General features: G+C 30.9%; 2 protein-coding genes across 2 annotated transcripts; one reads left to right on the top strand and one right to left on the bottom strand.

Annotated features, from left to right (window-relative positions):
* Positions 1-4,707: 4,707 nt before the first annotated feature.
* On the top strand, positions 4,708-7,982 carry LOC141532979 (uncharacterized). Its single transcript, XM_074251612.1, has 4 exons — positions 4,708-5,440; positions 5,617-6,201; positions 6,389-6,671; positions 6,743-7,982. The coding sequence occupies exons 1-3, from the start codon at positions 5,257-5,259 to the stop codon at positions 6,652-6,654; spliced, it is 1,035 nt and encodes a 344-aa protein (XP_074107713.1). The 5' UTR covers positions 4,708-5,256; the 3' UTR covers positions 6,655-6,671; positions 6,743-7,982.
* A 1,361-nt stretch (positions 7,983-9,343) lies between these two features.
* On the bottom strand, positions 9,344-10,494 carry LOC141532976 (uncharacterized). Its single transcript, XM_074251609.1, has 2 exons — positions 9,462-10,494; positions 9,344-9,348 (listed from the first exon to the last, which is right to left on the bottom strand). Exons 1-2 carry the CDS (start codon positions 10,492-10,494, stop codon positions 9,344-9,346), a joined length of 1,038 nt encoding a protein of 345 aa, XP_074107710.1.
* Positions 10,495-20,188: the final 9,694 nt, after the last annotated feature.

Here is a 20,188-nt window from a genome sequence, read left to right on the forward strand (position 1 = left end):
GACCTAAGTCTTTGACTACCTGAGGTAAATACCGTAAGCAGTGAATATTAAATGTTGTAGATTGAATATCATATAATGTCTAAAACTTAGCAGCAAATGCATTTAAAAGATTTTCACTCAAAGCAAGGGACTCTAGCGATATTGATTGTTGGTTGAGAATGTAAATTCCTAGGGCTTACTCAATGTAGTGCTCCAAATAAACTTTGTCCATAAAATCTTCTAAGAGTGAAAGTGAATAAAAAAGAAAAAAACTATTCCATTCACTTGCTCTCCAATAGTTACTGTGTGCTATAAAAATCTCGAGGCATTCGTTTAATCAAGCTAGGTGGTTGAATTTTCATCAATCGTTCATTAATAATATCTCGATGTGCGTATAGCGACCAAGGCTTATATCTATAAGCACTATCAAAATTAAGCAGCGTGCAGCTTTATTGCGGCGACCATTTGAATAAAATCAAGCAGCGTGCAGCTGTGTTGCGGCGATGTTTCAGCTATGCGAGTCGAAAATAAAGATTTCGTGTTGCGGCGATTTTGTCTTCTAAATGGCTGTGGTGCAACGGTGTTGCGACAGTGGATAAAAATTTGATTTATTTAAAATCAATTTTCATTTTTACTAGGTAAATTTTCAAAAGTTAGTGGTTTCATCCCGTTTTTCGAAAATCAAATTTTCAACGGATGTTGGCGTTTTGAAATTCTAGAAAGCATTCTTGAATGTTCCGCGATTATGTCCGTATTTCTGCATATCTCTCTCTCTGTGTGTGTGTGTGTGTGTGTGTGTGTGTGTGTGTGTGTGTGTGTGTGTGTGTGTGTGTGTGTGTAGTCTCTCGTAACTTTTGAACGACTCGACCGATTTAATCACGGTTGGTGCCATTTGAAAGAGCTTGACCAAACTTAGATTTTGAATACAATTGGGACCGATTCGAACCCGTCGATTTTTAGAAATCTCTAGAAAACTACAAAAAACATTTATTTAAATGAGGTTCTTTTGGAAAAGCTTTTAAAAGGCTTGACCGATTGATTCCAAGATCTAAATAACTTTTAACATGAAAAAAAAACACGTCGATCGCTACCAGTCCGGTCGAAATCGGTTAATTTTTCCGTGAGTCATCGTTGTCGAAAGAAAATCGAAAACAATGTTTTTTCAAAATTACTCTGAAATTCCTAGTCCAATTAATTCATACTCAAAAATACTTTATGATGCTTCAAAAACTACCTTTAATGCTGCCAACCGCATGAAAATCGATTCATTCGTTGAAAAGTTGTTGCAGTTTGAAAATTCGAAAAAATGTGTTTTATTAAACTTCCATCAGAGTTTTGAGCTCGAAGAGCTCAAAATGACACAAAAATCATATTTTTAGCTTGAAGAGCTTCGGAACTGAAACCGGAATGTGTAATTTTGAGCACTTTACAAAATGAGCGGAAAGTTGCAGGTCAACCATCATCCTAATTTTTTGTTATACACTAGTCACAAAAATTAAGGGATATAAAAAAAATTCCAAATTTTTTGGTGATATTCAGCGAGCTGTAACTCCGAGGAAAATGATCGCACAGAAAAAAAAAAAAAAGCAAATTGTAGCTCCAAGTGTCTAGTTTTTAGATATGACCATAAAAATTTTTTGTCATCGTCAGGTCTGGAGAAATCGTAAGAAAACTACTGAAAAAAAATTTTTCGAAATTTTTTTTCGTCTTAAAAAAGGTCTACGGGCTTCAAAAAAATTTTTTCGATTGTTTCGTTTAAAAGCACTTTTAGTAAATTTAATACCCTTTAATTTGACGTAATCAAAAAGACTGTACAATAATTTGCCGCGGAGTTATCGTCAATCAAGGCAAAAAAGTTTTTTTTGACTTTGGAAATCAATAACTCTGGAAATAATGACCGTATAGGAAATCGAAGGAGGGTTTTGAAAACTACACAATATTCTCTATAAGAGAACGTAAACCGCTTTTGAAGAAAAAATTTTTTTTGAATTGAAAACTCGGACTGAAAAAAAGACAAAAATTCGCATAATTAAGGATACTTGGATAACTTGGTATAACTTTGGATAAAATGGATGAACGAAGGATATCGTTGGTAATTTTCTAACTTCAAAGTGTCCCCTAAAATCCCTAAGAAATTCAAAGCGCTGCGATTTTTTGTTCATAGTGCCCAGAAGCTTCAAATTCTGTGTTTTCGCAAAAATCACCATTATGAGCAATTTTGTGATTTTTATTCATTTTTCCATTGAAAAAAAAATTTTTTTCAAAATTCTTTATTTTTCGATCAAAGAGATTGATTTTTCAAGAAATTTGAAAAAAAAAAAATTTCAATTTTTTTCGAAATTTTCTCAATTTTTTTCGACTGTTGTTTTACCGCCGGCATTAGCGTTACCCAAAGCGTACCACGTGGAGGTTGCTCGGTCGGATTTACGCTTCTCACACACACGTGTGTGTGTGTGTGTGTGTGTCTTTGTCTGCGTGTTTGTCTGTTTGCAGCTGCCGAATGACCTCTGTACGCACGGCAGTAACTGCTCAGTACCGTGTATTGCCACCTCTGTTCCGAATCACAGCTCGTAAACGCTCTTGCATGTTGATGCATCGTCGAATATCACGTTGCGAAATTCCTTGCCAACAACGTAACAACGCTTGAGTCAACTGATGAAGATTGTGCAGTTGCGGATAGTCTCGCCGCAATCGACGCCCAAGCATGTCCCAAACATGCTCAATTGGGTTCAAATCAGGACTCATCGCTGGATGATTAAGCGTTGTTACGTTGTTGGCGCGGAGAAAAGTTCGCGTACGAACTGCAGTGTGAGGACGAGCATTATCCTGCATCAAAATGAACCGTCTTGCCCCCATGCGTGTGCGCATAGGCAGGACGTGTGGCTCCAGAATTTCGTCGACGTACCTATCGGCAGTCAACGTCCCACGAACGATGACCAACGGGGTTCTGGTATTGAAGGACACGCCTGCCCACACCATGACTGATCCACCATTGAAAGCTGTAACTGGTCTCGTAAAACCATCCCGATCTCGTTCTCCACGACGGCGCCAAACGAGAGATCGTCTATCGCTGCCATGAAGACAAAATCGAGATTCGTCAGTCCATAATACACTGGTCCACTGTCTACGACCCCAATGGTGATGATCATGAGCATAGGCCAATCGGGCTCGGCGATGTCGTGGAGTGAGCATAGGCACGCGATTTGCGCGTCTAGCGCGTAGTCCTTGCTCTCGAAAGCGATTTCGAACCGTCGATGCCGATATGTGTTGTTGGGGAGGACGTTGTCGACGATTGCGAAATTGATGAGCGATCGTGTGGGCATGCGCAGTAGGGTTTCGACGAGCTTCTCGAATGATAGCTCGATCATCACGCTCGGTAGTGATTCGTAGTCTACCTTGACCCGGACGACGATCGTAACTTTGAGTCGCGTTAAATCGGGCATAGGCCCGACTGATAACGGACTGGCTCACTCCCATAGAAGCTGCTACTTCCACCTGACTGTAGCCCTCTTGAAGGAGGGTAACAATGCGAGCCACATCTGTGGCAGCTAAATGTCGACGAGGCATATCAAAAGGTGCTTATCAAAGAAAAGCTTACATAAAATTCACGTAAGGAATTTAGGCTAAAAAGAAAACGTAAAATTCAAGTTTTGTGTGAGGAAAAGCCGAACTCCGCGGGGGGTATATCAATTTGTTTTTATTGAATTTTTAAAATGAGATTTAAAACTAAGGCAGTTGTAGCGGACAGAAAAAATTGAGTTAATTTTTTTTGACAATAGTGAAGCATTCTGAAGACGATAAAAAAAAAAATTTTTGATAAAAAAATTTCGAAAAAATTTTCGAAAAAATTGAAAATTTTTTTTTTTTTTTCAAATTTCTTGAAAAATCAATCTCTTTGATCGAAAAAATAAAGAATTTTGAAAAAAAATTTTTTTCAATGGAAAAATGAATAAAAATCACAAAATTGCTCATAATGGTGATTTTTGCGAAAACACAGAATTTGAAGCTTCTGGGCACTATGAACAAAAAATCGCAGCGCTTTGAATTTCTTAGGGATTTTAGGGGACACGTTGAAGTTAAAAATTACCAACGATATCCTTCGTTCATCCATTTTATCCAAAGTTATACCAAGTTATCCAAATATCCTTAATTATGCGAATTTTTGTCTTTTTTCAGTCCGAGTTTTCAATTCAAAAAAATTTTTTCTTCAAAAGCGGTTTACGTTTTCTTATAGAATATATTGTGTAGTTTTCAAAACCCTCCTTCGATTTCCTATACGGTCATTATTTCCAGAGTTATTGATTTCCAAAGTCAAAAAAACTTTTTGCTTTGATTGACGATAACTGCGCGGCAAATTATCGTACAGGCTTTTTGATTACGTCAAATTAAAGGGTATTAAATTTACTAAAAGTGCTTTTAAACGAAACAATCGAAAAAATTTTTTTGAAGCCCGTAGACCTTTTTTAAGACGAAATAAAATTTCGAAAAATTTTTTTTCAGTAGTTTTCTTACGATTTCTCCAGACCTGACGATGACAAAAAATTTTCATGGTCATATCTAAAAACTAGACACTTGGAGCTACAATTTGCTTTTTTTTTTTTTTTTCTGTGCGATCATTTTCCTCGGAGTTACAGCTCGCTGAATATCACCAAAAAATTTGGAATTTTTTTTATATCCCTTAATTTTTGTGACTAGTGTATTATGAAATTTGTTCAGTGCGTATTTTTAAATTGTTTTTCACAAAATATACATAAAATTTTCGTTCGAGGGGATTTTTGTTTTGAATTCCATTTCTTCTTCTGTTTGTCTTCTGAAACTAACGCCATCTATGTTTTTTACTCTCAACTATCTTCAGTATCTACCCATTTAATACCGTATTTTCAGTGTTCCTAAAACTGATCATCTTGAATACGTAATAAAATAATTCATTTTAAATAAGTCTTATAATCATCACATAAATTTATTTATCATCAATTAACCTACAATGAATAAAGAAATACGTTTTATCGGAATACCTCTACAAAGAATTTCGGAACGTAAGTTACCAAAAGTGAAAGAGGTTATGCGTGTGTTTTTCTACCAACTTAAAATTTTAAAGTATTCAATCAAACAAAGTGCTAAAAATTCAGTTGACCAAGTTATTGAACTGTGGAGAAAAATTAGATTCCAACTAGTGGAGCTCCTAATGCAGTCAAAAAATTTCTTCGCTATCACAGTCAATGGTTAAAATTACAAAAAAATTTCGATAAAAAGAATTCAGCGCAAAACCAAAAGGAAATGAAATTTCAGACTGATCTTGAACAATTATTCGACATTGTGAGCGAAAAATCCTTAAAAGTGCTTGATGATAATATTAGAAAGTTGTATTTGGATCAAAAATTCGGTACCCATAAAGAGATTCTTTCTAATAATGTACCTGTATCAAACTTAACCACAACTATGATGGGAATAGATGAGAGTAGTAAGTATCTGAGATATTTAATTATTATAAAGTCAGGTAGTAGTGTAACTTTTCATAGATGACTAGATGACATTTGACTAGACAATTTTTGGAGTCCTTTCTTAATTATTTGTCATCAAAATGAATAAATTCTATACATTTTCTTCGTTTAATTTATAAAACAGATCTTATTCCAGACTTAGATCAACCGTCTACCAGTCATGCGATTGTTCCAAGTGAAAAATCAGAGTCGTTCTCTACGTATACATTAAGTGGAGTTACAAATTTTGGATCTGATTCAGAGTATGAACCTCCAATTCCGACAAAACGAGCAAAACTTGATGTCTTAACTCCTGAAGTCATTTTTGGACTCGACCGAGCTAATGTCAGCAGTAGAAATGCGATGTTTATTATTGCTCCGGTTTTACTAGCAGTAGGTATTAAAATTGAAGATACAACGCTCAGTTATAGTTCAATTCAACGAGCTCGTATGCTTCAAAGAGAAGACATTGCTAAAGGACTTAATGACAACTTTAAGACACACGATAAATACGTTGTGCATTGGGACGGAAAAATGCTGAATGACCTTGTTGGATCAAAATCTGTGGAACGGCTATCAGTTATTTTAACTGCATTTCGTACCGAACAATTACTTGGGGTTCCAAAAATGAATTCTGGGACGGCAGACAATCAAACATCAGCCATTTTATCGACATTGAGTGAATGGGGTATTACTAATTATGTTAAGGCGATGTGTTTTGACACGACGGCAGTTAATACAGGTAACTTATCAATGATAATTTAATCTAAAAAATATTTAATTATTAACGTTCTAGTTTAATTTTTATTGCTTACTGAATTTCACTTTTGAAATTATTGAGAATTATTTACTCATTTGGATTTTAAATATAATCTACAATTTGTTGAAAATATTAAATTTAACGATAGTTATCTATTTTCTTTATACAGGAATTCATAACGGTACATGTAAGGCAATTGAAAAGACTTTGGGAAGAGAGTTAATCTGGTTACCATGTCGTCACCACATTTTTGAGATCATATTGAGAAGTGCATTTGAAGTATATTGGCCTGTGTCATCTGGGCCAAACGTACCAATGTTCGGAAGATTTAAAAAATCATGGGATGAAATAAATAAAACTAATTATAAATCTGGAATTGAAGATACTGTTGTTGCTGATATCATTTTGGATAAAAAAATGAAATATCTAGTTTAATTGCACAATCCTTACAGGTATGATTTAACTGCGATTTTAAGAAAAAAAATTTTCTTGTTTCTGACAAATTTTTAATTGTTTTTGATAGTTACTACAACCCCGAGATGACTATAAAGAATTGTTGGAATTGTCGTTGATTTTCCTTGGAGAAATGCCTCAAGAAGAAATTTTTTTCAAACGTCCTGGTGCAATTCATCATGCTAGGTGGATGGCGAAGGCAATTTACAGTTTAAAAATGTTTCTATTCAGAAATGAATTTAAACTTTCTAATAAAGAATTGGACGGTCTTCGGCAAATTTGTATATTTATAGTTACACTGTATTTAAAAGCTTGGTTTTCATCAACTTCTGCAACAACTGCTGCTAATCATGACTTGCAGTTTTTGAAAAATTTATTCGAGTACAAAAATATCAATTCATTGATTTCTTCAGCAACTTGTGAAAAAATGATTTTGCATTTATGGTATTTAAGTGATGAACTTGCCATTTTATCATTATTTGACGATACCGTTTCATTGGAAGTAAAAAAAAATATTGTTGGAGCTGTTAATACTCGTAACGGTACAGATTCTAAAGCTAAAAATTTATAATTGATAAAAACGATTTGAATTCATTAACGCAAAAAAGTCTGAGTGACTTTGTTTCTAAAAAGTCTTTAAATCTCTTTAAAATCTTTGATTTACCATATGACTTCCTTGATAAAGATATTGAATCGTGGCCTACTAATGACAGTTACATTGAAAATAAAGAATACTTTAACCAATTGAAAGTTGTTAATGATTCAGCAGAACGAGCTGTTGCATTAGTTAGTGAGTATAATCAATGCTTGACAAAAATGAAGAGCAATTCCAATACTTATTGCAAATTATCAAAGAACATCGAAAAAACTACCCAAACTGCAATAGAGGAAATTATTTACAGTAAAAGTGTACCGTTATGTTGAAAATATTGAAAATTATATGGCAGTTGATAATTAAATAAATAAATTCTTCGATAAAAAAGTGAAACACATGTGAAACACACTAAATTGAATTATATATTTAAAAAAATGCACTAATTTTTTGTTTTAATGTAATCAAACATGTCCAAGACTAAAAAAACTAATTAAAAAAATAGTTCATAACATATTTCTATTCATAGAAACTCAAATTTGTCTAAATTTCCTTGAAACTCACAGAATAAATTGAAATTTTTCGAATTATTGATCAAAAACTAGAAAAATTGATATGCATTGATGTTTGACGATGAATATCTCGTAAACGCTCAACTTGATCGAAAAATCATAAGAGACCATTTTTATAGAGCAGTAAATTTCCTACAAAACTATGAGTTTCATCATACATAATGATTTTTTTCATTGAGTTATAAAATTCATAAGAAATAAAAAATTTTCCCAAAAATAATCAAACTTTAACCGTTAATATCTTTTAAACGGTTGGGTTTACGAAAAAAATCGTAAGAGACCTTTTTTGTAGAGCATTCAATTTCCTACAAAATCTAAGGAACAAGATATTTTTTCAAGTAGTTGGAAGCGAGATATAAATTTTTCTATCTGATAATAAGAAAAAATAGAAAACTGTAAGAAGGAGGACCTTCCCGTTACAATTAAGAACTCATGCTTGGAGAGGCTTTCTTAGAGGTGTCTAGGAACCTATTTTTCAGAGTACCAAACGAAAAAAAAAATATTCTTTTTTTTTTAATCACCCTAGTATATACCTTGCTGATAATCCTGGTTATATAAACATTTGTCTATAAGGAGTGATTGTACGTTAATAGGATCACTTTGATTTTGTAATAGTAAATTGTTATCAGAAGCAACTCCTGAATTTGCAGCGATAGGAGAATGTTTGTTAAATATGTCTGGCATGGGATTAGTGCTAACTAATGATTCTTGATCAATTATCTGAACTGACAGATCGCATACAATGTCATAAGTATCATTGATTGCCCCAACACCATTTTCGTCGCTATTTATACTCGTATGATTATCGAAAATAATGACAGATTGCCATCTTATATCGCAACTCTCTGCTTTGAAATTTGTTTCATATTCTTCATTATAAGTTGCTCTATTATTTATTAAGGGATTGATTCCTGGATCAACATCTTCAACATTGTTTTCTTGACTAGAACGCGACCTATATTTAAGACTATCAAGGATTTTGGGTTCATGTAAAACCTCATTGCTCAAGATAATTGGTTTCTTTATTGGAGTTTCACCTATTATTAAAATGATTATATGTATATACTAAAGAGAATTTATGTCAAATTATTCAAACAGATATTCTACAAAAAAAAGGTGTTAATATTAATACAAACTTAAAATAGATTAAATTTATGTTAGCTGAAAAATTGATTTCGAATATATAAAATTCTAAAAAAAGTTGTACGTATAAAATTTCAAAAAATCAATAGTAAAAATAAATTAATTGTAAATATTAATTGTAAATGAAGTAAAAAATAGTTCAATTATACTTAAAGTTGATAATTGTAAAATAAATTAATGTAATTATTTGTTTTAAATACCCGTTGAATTTTTGTAAATTTGTAACCAATAATCAAACAAAGCTTTCTTCTCCACATCACCCGTCCATGATCCACTACTCGCTGCCGCATAAAAATCCAAAAGTAGTTCCTCTTGTAAATTTTTTTCAAACTCTTGTAAAAATCTTTGCTCTTCTGTAACTTCATTAGCCTTAAAAATGTCATTATTTTCAAATTTTTGTTTTGATTTCTTCCCCTTATTTAAAACATTGTAATCTACCGCTTTAGAGTCAAACGGATAGAGCCCTGATCCTCGAAAACCACTCTGAACCACGTTCTCAGCATTAGGCATATTATCCAGAGTATACTGAAGAACAAGAGGAAAATTTTCTTTGGTTACTGATGTCTCACTCTGCTCATTTTTCCACTTAGGTACACATTTTCTCCACGATTCCTTAAATGGATGGAAAAACGATATATCCAGTGGTTGCATAATATGGGTGGAATTTGGCGGCAACATAATCAATTCGATCTTTTTTTCTCGACAAAAATTTACTAATGGCAAGTTAAGATGGGATGAATCGTTATCCATGTAAACTATTACTGGAAACTCCGTATTTTCTTTGACTAGCCAAGGATAGAATACGTTTGTTATATATTCATAAAAGGTTTTGGTTGTCATCCAGCCGTTGTCCGAAATTCCAATCCCCCAACCATTTGGAGTATTCTCAATTATTTTTTTTGGTACAGCTCTCTTATAAGAGTACAAGAGCATCGGAGGACCACGAATACCATCAGCTCTGTACATAAATAATACTGTTGAAGCTTTCTTACCACCGTCAACAATTTTGTAAACCGCACGAGTCCCCTTTGCTGCCAACACACTCTCAGCATCAGGACACAACTGAATGCTACTTTCGTCACAATTAAATATTCGACTCGGAAGAATACTCAATAAATCTTTTCTCTCTAAATATATTTTATTGTTTGCAAACCAATCTTGAAGATCTTCTTGCGTTACTGCTGCTCGAGTCATACTCAATTTTTGGGGTTTTCGAATTGACAATTCGGGGTGCGTTCTTCTAAAGTTTTCGTACCAGTGTCGACTAGGACGATCGTCTTTGAATAGCGTTTTTTTGACATACTTTTGGATATTGTCCAATAACTCACTTTTGGTAACAGGCGCTCCAATCTCTGCTCGATGTAATATCCATGTAACAATCTGTTTTTCTTTATCATCACTCAAAACTGTGCCTGGGCCAGTTTTACTTTTGGTTTCTCCTGGATCTAAATTTTTCTTTCTCCCCAAAGTTGCAACCGGTACACCAAAGGCAACAGCAGCCTTTCTTAAAGACATTCCGGTATCTTTTATAGCTTTTAAAGCTTTTTCAACATTTTCTGTACTGTAATTCAATCGTTGACATTTTCTTTTTTTTGAATTTTTAATTACATTCTCAGACGTTACTACATAATTTTTTGCAGGATTTGTTTTCTTTTTCAACTTCGATTGTGTTGATTTTTTAGCCATATTTTTAAAAAATTTTTTATAAGTATTTGTTGTTATATAATCTGAAATATAAGAAAAATTAATATTTATAGTAATGTTTCGAATATTATAGAAGTTAATTATAAAATTTAAGTACTTAAAATAATTAAAAAATGAATTTTGTACATTAGCACCCTTGTGGAAATAATTCTCTGAAAAAACTCTTGAAAAGTCTTTATAACTCTGAATAAGACTTTTCGAAAGTCTTCACATCCCTAACTAAGTAAAGGAAAGACTTAATAAGTCTTCAAAACTCTGCAATACTCTTCAAAAGTCAAATTTTCCCTGCAATTTCGGAATTTCTCAAAGAGTTATTAAGACTTGATAAGACTTGTTCAGTTTTACAGGAAAAGAAGAAAATATTTCTTTTCAAAAAAATTACTTATCAGAATTAAATAAAACTATAAAAAGAATTAATGCATGTTTTAAAAAAATTTTTTTAAATAATATTTTCATCACGAAAATACTTTGATGGGCATCGAATCACTCATAGTTGAGCAAGTCAAAACATCAACAGCAAATGAAGTGCACTTGATGTTGGAAACAGATACTACTCAAAGAGTAAATCCAATCGGTATTTAATTTGGACTATCAAATATTAAAGTCAACTTTCTAGGTAGGAAAGAATTTTCTAACCACATGCCACCTATTAGAAACTAAGAACACTCACAGATTCTAACTGTAAATTCGTAAACTAAAATATGTTAGGTATCAATTAATTCCAGCAGATAGCGTGTGGATAGAAAATTCTTTCCTACCTAGAAAGTTGACTTTAATATTTGATAGTCCAAATTAAATACCGATTGGATTTACTCTTTGAGTAATATCTGTTTCCAACAGCAAGTGCACTTCATTTGCTGTTGACGTTTTGACTTGCTCAACTATGAGTGATTCGATGCCCATCAAAGTATTTTCGTGATGAAAATATTATTTAAAAAAAATTTTTTTAAAACATGCATTAATTCTTTTTTATAGTTTTATTTAATTCTGATAAGTAATTTTTTTGAAAAGAAATATTTTCTTCTTTTCCTGTAAAACTGAACAAGTCTTATCAAGTCTTAATAACTCTTTGAGAAATTCCGAAATTGCAGGGAAAATTTGACTTTTGAAGAGTATTGCAGAGTTTTGAAGACTTATTAAGTCTTTCCTTCACTTAGTTAGGGATGTGAAGAATTTCGAAAAGTCTTATTCAGAGTTATAAAGACTTGTCAAGAGTTTTTTCAGAGAATTATTTCCACAAGGGCATGCTGTCAGAGTGTTAGGTTAGATTCATAATTTTTCACTAATAAATGTGACATACTTACTAAGAAATATTAAATTGAGTTTTTATACAATAATTAGGTTCTCAGTTATACATACACACCGTTTTTTTTTATAAATTATTAATTACTACTCATAATTATGACTGTTAAAACTCACTGTCTCACTAACTGGAACTATAAACAAAATCATAAGTCCATGTTGCGCGAGACACCTAATAAAGTGTCTCATAAAACCGCATATGCAAGCAAATAACTGTACGTATTATGAGACACCCAAAAATTAAATACTTTTGTTAAAAATAACTTGAAAATACTTATACTCACTCAATTTACAACTCTTTAGCTTTCAATTAATAGGTAACACGTGAATAAAAGTCACAAAAACAATGTTTTTTACCAGGCTACAAAATTGGATACTCGTAGCTGTTTCACTCCTTTTAAAGGTCTGTAAGAGCGCAAATTTTAACCCAAGCAATTTCAAATATTTTTTTAATTATATCTATTAAATTAATCATAAAATTAAAGGATCATCTTAGAAACTTAGTTAAATACCGATTTATTATAATTTTTATATTCAATTTAACTCGATCTTTTTTTTTTATTTATCGCATAATTCAGTCCTGTATCATAAATATGGACACTGTCTCATAATAGGGCCCTTTACCTTATTTAAATAAAAAATAGTTGTACCTATAAGAATCAATAAGGTATTTTCAAGTTTCCAGTTCCTCATACGGATATTTTTAACTTTTAATTTTTGTTTCTCAATAATTTATTGTTAAGATACTTGTAATAGAATACAAAACTATACTGATAAAAAAGTGAACTTTTCACTCAATAGAAAAAATCTTGAACCATGAAAACTATTTTGAAAAAACTGATTTTCTTGAGTCTAGAGAAAAAATTCTTAAGCCAAGAAATTTTCTTTGGTCAATAACTTTTTCTCTTGAATCAAAAAAAATCATTTTCTTCAGAATAGTTTTAATAGTTCAAGATTTTATTCTCGATTCAATTCAATTTTCTTAGCAGTGTATTGATTTTAATTTAATTATCAACGATTTGACCACCAAACGTCGTGCGGATCGAAATAAAACTAAAAAAAATGATATTTTTTCGGTCAGAATGCAGCTCAGACCATTATTAATGAATTTCCCGATCGTTTTTCCTCCTAAAAAATTTTAGAATCTCCGTTTAAAAACTCAACATTTTAAAATACTATTTTTTGTCTCTCGTTTAAGCAGTTATTGATGAAAGTACCGCCTTTCAGATATCACTAAAAAATTTTTAAAATTCATTTGCTCGTTTAGACTTTTGACTAGTAGTCGAATTTAACTAATATTGAAAACTGACATAAGATTTAATACTAGATCATAGTGGTTTTTTCAGATAACAAATAACTATTCGTTGTAATGTATAATTTGATCGTAATTTTTGAAATAATTTTCTAAAACTTAATGAAAATTTTTATATTCCAGAAAAAGCATGACAGAGATGATTATAAAGAGCTTTTGGAATTAGTGTTAATTAGGGTGGGTAAAAAAAATCAACTATTTTTTTTTTTACAATTAATACGGAAAAATGGGTTACTAGGCACCTTAAAAAAATTCTCACCAAATATGAACTCTTAATTTTAATAGGAAGATCCTCCGCGTCGCAGTTTTTCATTTTTTTCTCAGTCCAATAGAAAAAAATTCATTCCTCATCATTAATTGGTCATACAGAAAAAATTTTTTTAAGAATTTTATAGGAAATTTAATGCTCTACAAAAAAGGTATCTTATGTTTTTTCCGTAAACCTCACCATTTCACTAATATTGAAGATTTAAGATTGATTATTCTAAGTCAAATGTCACTTTTGTTTATGAATTTTATAACTCGACAAGAAATGGCTATTATTGAATGGGCAATAGAAATTTTTGTAGCAAATTAACTGCTCTATAAAAATGGTATCTTATGTTTTGGCGATTAAATTAATCGTTCAAAAGATATTCATCATCAAACTTTCATGTATATCGATTTTAAGAGTTTTTGATTAAATAATCGAAAAATTTCAATTTAATCTATCAGTTTTGAGAAAATTTACACGAAAAAAATTTTTTTTCATCAACTGAGAAACTTCAAAATGTTTTTCAAGCTTTTTTTTATGTGTAAGTATTTTTATCTACATTTAAAAAAATAAATTGTACATTATTTATCGCTTAGTTAATCATTTATCAATAAAAAAAGCAAAGTTTTCATTATAAATATATTATGATTTCAGTTTTAGAGAAAAAAATGTCCAATTAGTTATAAGAAAGTTTTTTATTTCAATTTTCAACTGAGCTATTTATTTTCAAACAATTTTTTGTTGCAAGTAGGGTAGTTTTTTCGATGCTCTTTCACAACTTGCAATAAAAATTGAAATTGCTCTTCGTCTTTCGTTAAGCATTGGTTATATTCACTTACTAATGCGACACCTCGCTCTGCCACATCATTAACAACTTTCAATTGTGCGAAAAATTCTTTATTTTCATTATAACTCTTATCAGTAGACCATAAATCAATATTTTTGTCAAGAAAATCATACGGCAGATCAAAGATCTCAAAAAGTTTTAATGACTTCTTAGAAACAAAGTCACTTATATTTTTTTGCAGAATTAAATGTAAATTTTTTCTATCAATAATAAATCTTCTTGCTTTAGAATCTGTACCTTCGCGAGTCTTAACAGCTTCGACAATATTCTTCTTTATGTTTAATGGAACGGTATCATCAAAAAGTGATAAAATAGCAAATTCATCACTTAAGTACCATAAATGTGAAGTCATTTTTTCACATGTAGCCAAGGAAATTAAAGAATTAATTTTACTGTACTCAATTAAATTTTTCATAAGTCGTGATTAGCAGCAGAAGTCGCAGAAGTTGATGAAAACCAAGCTTTTACATACACCATAACTATGAAAATACAAAATTGTCGAAGACCATCCAATTCTTTCTTAGAAAGGTCAAATTCATCTCTAAAAATAAACATTTTTAGGCAATAAATTGCCTTTGCCATCCATCTTGCATGATGAACTGCACCAGGACGCTTGAAGAAAACTTGCTCTCGTGGCATTTCTCCCAGAAAAATTAATGACAATTCCAATATTTCTTTATAGTCATCTCGGGGTTGCGATAACTACCAAAAGTAATCAATTATTCGTAAAAAATCAAAAATTATCCTCTACACTTAAAATTGTATTTAAATAATACGTGTAAGTATCGCTTAATAAATGAAGATAGATTATTTTTTTCATTCGTAATAATGTTAGCAACAATACTATCTTCAACATCAGATTTAAACTTCGAGTTGTATCTTCTACATTAACACCAACACTTGATAGAACTGGAGCAATAATGAACATCGCATTTCTACTACTAACATTAGCTCTGTCGAGTGCTGAGATAAGCTCTAGAGTTAGAATATTTATTTTTGCTCGTGCTGTCGGTATTTGAGGCACATACTCTAAATCTGAACCGAAATTTGTAGCTTGACTTAATGTAAGGGTTGAAGATGACTCTGATTCCTCACTTCGAACAATCTCATGGCTGGTTGAGGGTTGATTCAAATCTAAAATAAGCGTTGTTATTTAATTAATGGAAGCAAAAATATGGAACTCATTCATTTTGACATCAAATAAGGAACACAAAGAGTTTTTTATTTATCATCTACGAACATATTGACATTTATGATATAATTAATTAGAAAAACAATAATATACTATATTATTCATAATTTATAATCAAATTAATTTATTTTCAATTCTGATTGACATTTATAATAATTAAATGTTGTAAATACTCACGACTTTCATCTATTTCCATCGTATTCATAGTACTGTTTAATTTATTTGGGTTATTTGAAAGAATTTCTTTCCGGGTATCACTTTTTTGATTTGAATATAGTTCACGAATATTATTATCAAGCAGTTTTATTGATTTATGATCTACAATATTAAATAATGCTTTGATTTCATTCTGAAATATTATTACATTTTTGTTTTGGGCTGATGATTTTTTTCGCACAAAAGATTTTTGCAATTTCAACCATCGGTTATGATAGCGAAGAATTTTTTGTATTACATTAGTTGATCCACTAGTCGGAATCTGGTTGTTTTTCCATAGTTCAATAACTTGATCAGTTGCATTTTTAGCACTTTGTTTGATAGAACATTTTAACACTTTGAGCTGATAAAAAAACACTCATAACCTCTTTCACTGTTGGCAACTTACGTTCTGAAAATTTTTGCATGGGTTTTCCGATCAAATGAATTTCCTTATCCATATTTTCGATAAATATATAAATTTATGTAGTGACCGCAAAATTTGTAAATATTTAATTCGTTTTATCACATATACAAGATCATAACTTGTGGAAACACTAGAAATGCTGTAGAAAATGTAAACAAATAAAAACAATATAACTATAAAGAAAAATGTAGGTGGCGCTAGTTCACAAGGGAAACAGAGTAAATAGAATACAAAACAAAAATTCTCTACAGAAGAAATTTTCCCAAGGACAATATACAGCTGTAGTGGAAAAATTTTTCAAGACGTTTTGAAGACGTTATAAAAAAACAACATGATCGTGATTTCTAATGATGAAAAATAAAAAGTTTGGAATTATTGAATAAAAATTTTGAAAACAAAATTCAAATAATACTTACATTAAAGACAAAAAATAAAATTTTCTCAAAACTGATAGATTAAATTGAAATTTGTCGATTATTTAATCAAAAACTCTTAAAATCGATATACATGAAAGTTTGATGATGAATATCTTTTGAACGATTAATTTAATCGCCAAAACATAAGATACCATTTTTATAGAGCAGTTAATTTGCTACAAAAATTTCTATTGCCCATTCAATAATAGCCATTTCTTGCCGAGTTATAAAATTCATAAACAAAAGTGACATTGGACTTAAAATAATCAATCTTAAATCTTCAATATTAGTGAAATGGTGAGGTTTACGGAAAAAACATAAGATACCTTTTTGTAGAGCATTAAATTTCCTACAAAATTTCTAAAAAAATTTTTTCTGTACGACCAATTAATGATGAGGAATGAATTTTTTTCTATTGGACTAAGAAAAAAATGAAAAACTGCGACGCGGAGGATCTTCCTATTAAAATTAAGAGTTCATATTTGGTGAGAATTTTTTTAAGGTGCCTAGTAACCCATTTTTCCGTATTAATTGTAAAAAAAAAAAATAGTTGATTTTTTTTGACCCACCCTAGTGTTAATATTCTTAGATGGTACTCCGAAAAACGGGATCAAATTTAGAGCTCCAGGACCAAATCATCATGCAAGATGGATGGCTAAGTCTCTATATGCTTTAAAAATCTTCATTTTTAAAAAACAGTTTAAAGTCAATGCAACTGAAGTAAATGGACTGTGATATGTCTGCTTATTTCTAGTTAATTTCTACACGGTTTCATGGTTTAATGCACCTTCTGCGATAAAGTCATCTTATCAAGATTTGAATCTGATCAAAAATCTTTATGAATTCTGTTCTGTTCATAAAAAAATGTCTGAAGCAGCAACGGTGACATTTTCAAGACACTTATGGTACTTGTCAGAAGAGTTGGTCGGGTTAGCTTTGTTTGATGACAGAGTTTCCTTACATGCTAAGAGACAAACCGTAACTGCAATAAAAACGCGAGAAAGTAATGCTTCGAATTCAAAAAAATTTATCGTCAAAGACGTAAGCTTATTATTATCGAAAAACATCGAAGATTTTGCTAGCAAGCAATCTCTATTTTTGTTTGAGCAGTATCAATTACCGTATCAATTTATGGACAAGGATCCAGAGCTCTGGGCATTTGATCAAGATTATCTACATTGCAAATCTGTGTTGTCCGACTTAAAAGTTGTCAACGATCTCGCTGAAAGAGGTGTTGCATTAATCCAGGACTACAACTGCTTAACGAGAAATGAAAAACAAAAACAATATTTATTGCAAGTTGTCGAAGAACACAGAAAAAAATTTCCTTACGTTACCAAAAATAAAATTGTTGCTACCTATTCAAAGAAATATAGATGAAAAATCAGATATAGATGAAAAATCATCAAAATAGAATTTGTTGAGCCTGTAACTTTTAACCATCAATAATACGAAAAATCTCACCTATACAATTTTGTTGAAAATTCGATATAATAAAAAATTTATACTAAATTTTTTGTTCTATCATCGATAGTTCAATTGAAAAAAGTGAAAAATAATAAAAACAAAACTTTGTATGTGTGTAGCTTTTTTGTTATTGATTATACAAAAAAATGGTTAAGAACTTTGTTATAGAGCAACAAACGAACTACAAAATTGCCATTTAATTTTTTTTTCTGTATCCAATAGTTTGACTGTTAAATGCAAAAAACGTAAAATTTTCAAAAAATTTAAATTTCAAAGATCCGTAAAAACTTAAATAATGACGATTGATTTTTGACTCAATGAAATTTTTTCTCAGAAATTTAATGCTTAAAAAGGTCCAATCATTCATTTTACCAAAAAAAATTTTCTTCACAGCTTGCAGGGTAAAATACTGTTTAAACCCGTACTTTCCATGTTATTTATATGGGAAAACTTAAAGTTCGATGAAGGAGCTCTTAAAATTGAAATTAAGAGCTGGCCTTTTGACAGAATTTTTGTTTAGACATATCCTATCATATTTTGGGCTAAGAGTGAAAAAAAAAATATCGTCTTTTTTTGGCACACCTAATATATATATATATATATATATATATATATATATATATATATATATATATATATATATATATATATATATATATACACTAGCTGTTACCCGCCCGCTTCGCTGGGCATTTTATAAAATTGTATTTTTAGATTTAAACTTGAAATTTAATTAGAGTATTGTTTTGACTTTCACAAATTCTAAATTTCCTCGAATTAGCATATACCTTTTATCCATGTAATTATTCCAGCTAATATTCATTGTAACTTTCAATGTGCAATCATTATAATGTTTGCGTGGCTTATTTCAAAAATGAATAATAATTTACTCGAAGAAAAAAATTTGAAATGAGAATTTGGAGTCTATAGGAGGTATTACTTGGAAATCAAAAATTTTTAATGTTAACACCCACCTACGCAAACCCCTGTGACATGAGCTATCGTAAAATTTGCCCATAGACTTTTTCTACATCTCTTACAGAAGATTCCTACCAAATTTATAGTCGATAGAAGTTATAGTTTTAAAACGGAAATTTTTCATTGTTAACGCCCTCGCTACCCCCCTTGTGGGTGGAATTTCGTGAAATCCGTTCTTAGCTGACCTCTACTTGGCATAAGGAATATTCCTGCCAAATTTCAAGTCTCTAGGTCTTATAGTTCCAGAGATATCGTGATGAGTGACTATCTATATCTATTGAAAGTCTCCTACATATATATATATATATATATATATATATATATATATATATATATATATATATATATTAAGGTGTACCAAAATGTAACTTCCGTGTGAAACCTTTTAAAATTAAAATTTTGAGTTCCGCTTTTAACAGCAGCTGTGTTTAGGCATTTTCTGAGATATTTCGGGGTGCGAGGATTTATTTGATTTTCATAGAATTTTCAACAGGAGATTCAATTGGACACTTCCGACCAAATTTTGAATTTTCAGTGACGTGTCCAAACTAAGCTCCTGTTAAAAAATTCTATAAAAATCAAATTTATCGTCTCACCTCAAAATATCTCAGGAAATGCCCAAACACATCCCCTGTTGAAAGCGGAACTCAAAAGTCTTATCAAAATTTAATAAAACACGATTTTTTTAATTTTCAAACTGCTATAACTTTTGAATAAATCAACCGATTTTCTCGCAGTTGGTAGCGATCGATGTAGTTTTTTGAGCTTTATAAATAATTATGAACAAAAAAATTGATCTGATGAAAAATTTTGAAGTTATTACAAAAAAACACTTTTTTCGATTTTTTTCGACAACGATATCTCACGAACGCAACAACCAATTCTGATGTTTTTGGTAGCGATTGACGGGAGTTTTCAAGGTTAAGAGTTGATTAGTTTTTGAGACCGATCGGTTCAGCCAATTCGGAGATATTTAAAAAAATGAAAAATAAAACAACTTTTTTTTTTCACTTTCTTTGCATTTTCTCGAAATCTGCAAGTTTAAGTTGGTTCCAACTCACAGGAAATGTAAGTTTGGCGAAGCCTTTCGAATGCCACCAACCGCGATGAAATCAG

The sequence above is a fragment of the Cotesia typhae genome, unplaced genomic scaffold (assembly GCF_013202065.1).
Source record: "Cotesia typhae breed Kobodo isofemale line unplaced genomic scaffold, CoteBio_Ctyphae contig_77, whole genome shotgun sequence".
Classification (NCBI taxonomy): domain Eukaryota; kingdom Metazoa; phylum Arthropoda; class Insecta; order Hymenoptera; family Braconidae; genus Cotesia; species Cotesia typhae.

Coding starts and splice junctions, on each gene's coding strand:
- LOC141532979 (XM_074251612.1), top strand. CDS start 5,257: ATGAAATTTCAGACTGATCTTGAACAATTATTCGACATTGTGAGCGAA. Junction 5,441..5,616: donor GATGGGAATAGATGAGAGTA/GTAAGTATCTGA, acceptor ATCTTATTCCAG/ACTTAGATCAACCGTCTACC. Junction 6,202..6,388: donor CACGACGGCAGTTAATACAG/GTAACTTATCAA, acceptor TTCTTTATACAG/GAATTCATAACGGTACATGT.
- LOC141532976 (XM_074251609.1), bottom strand. CDS start 10,494: ATGTCTTTAAGAAAGGCTGCTGTTGCCTTTGGTGTACCGGTTGCAACT.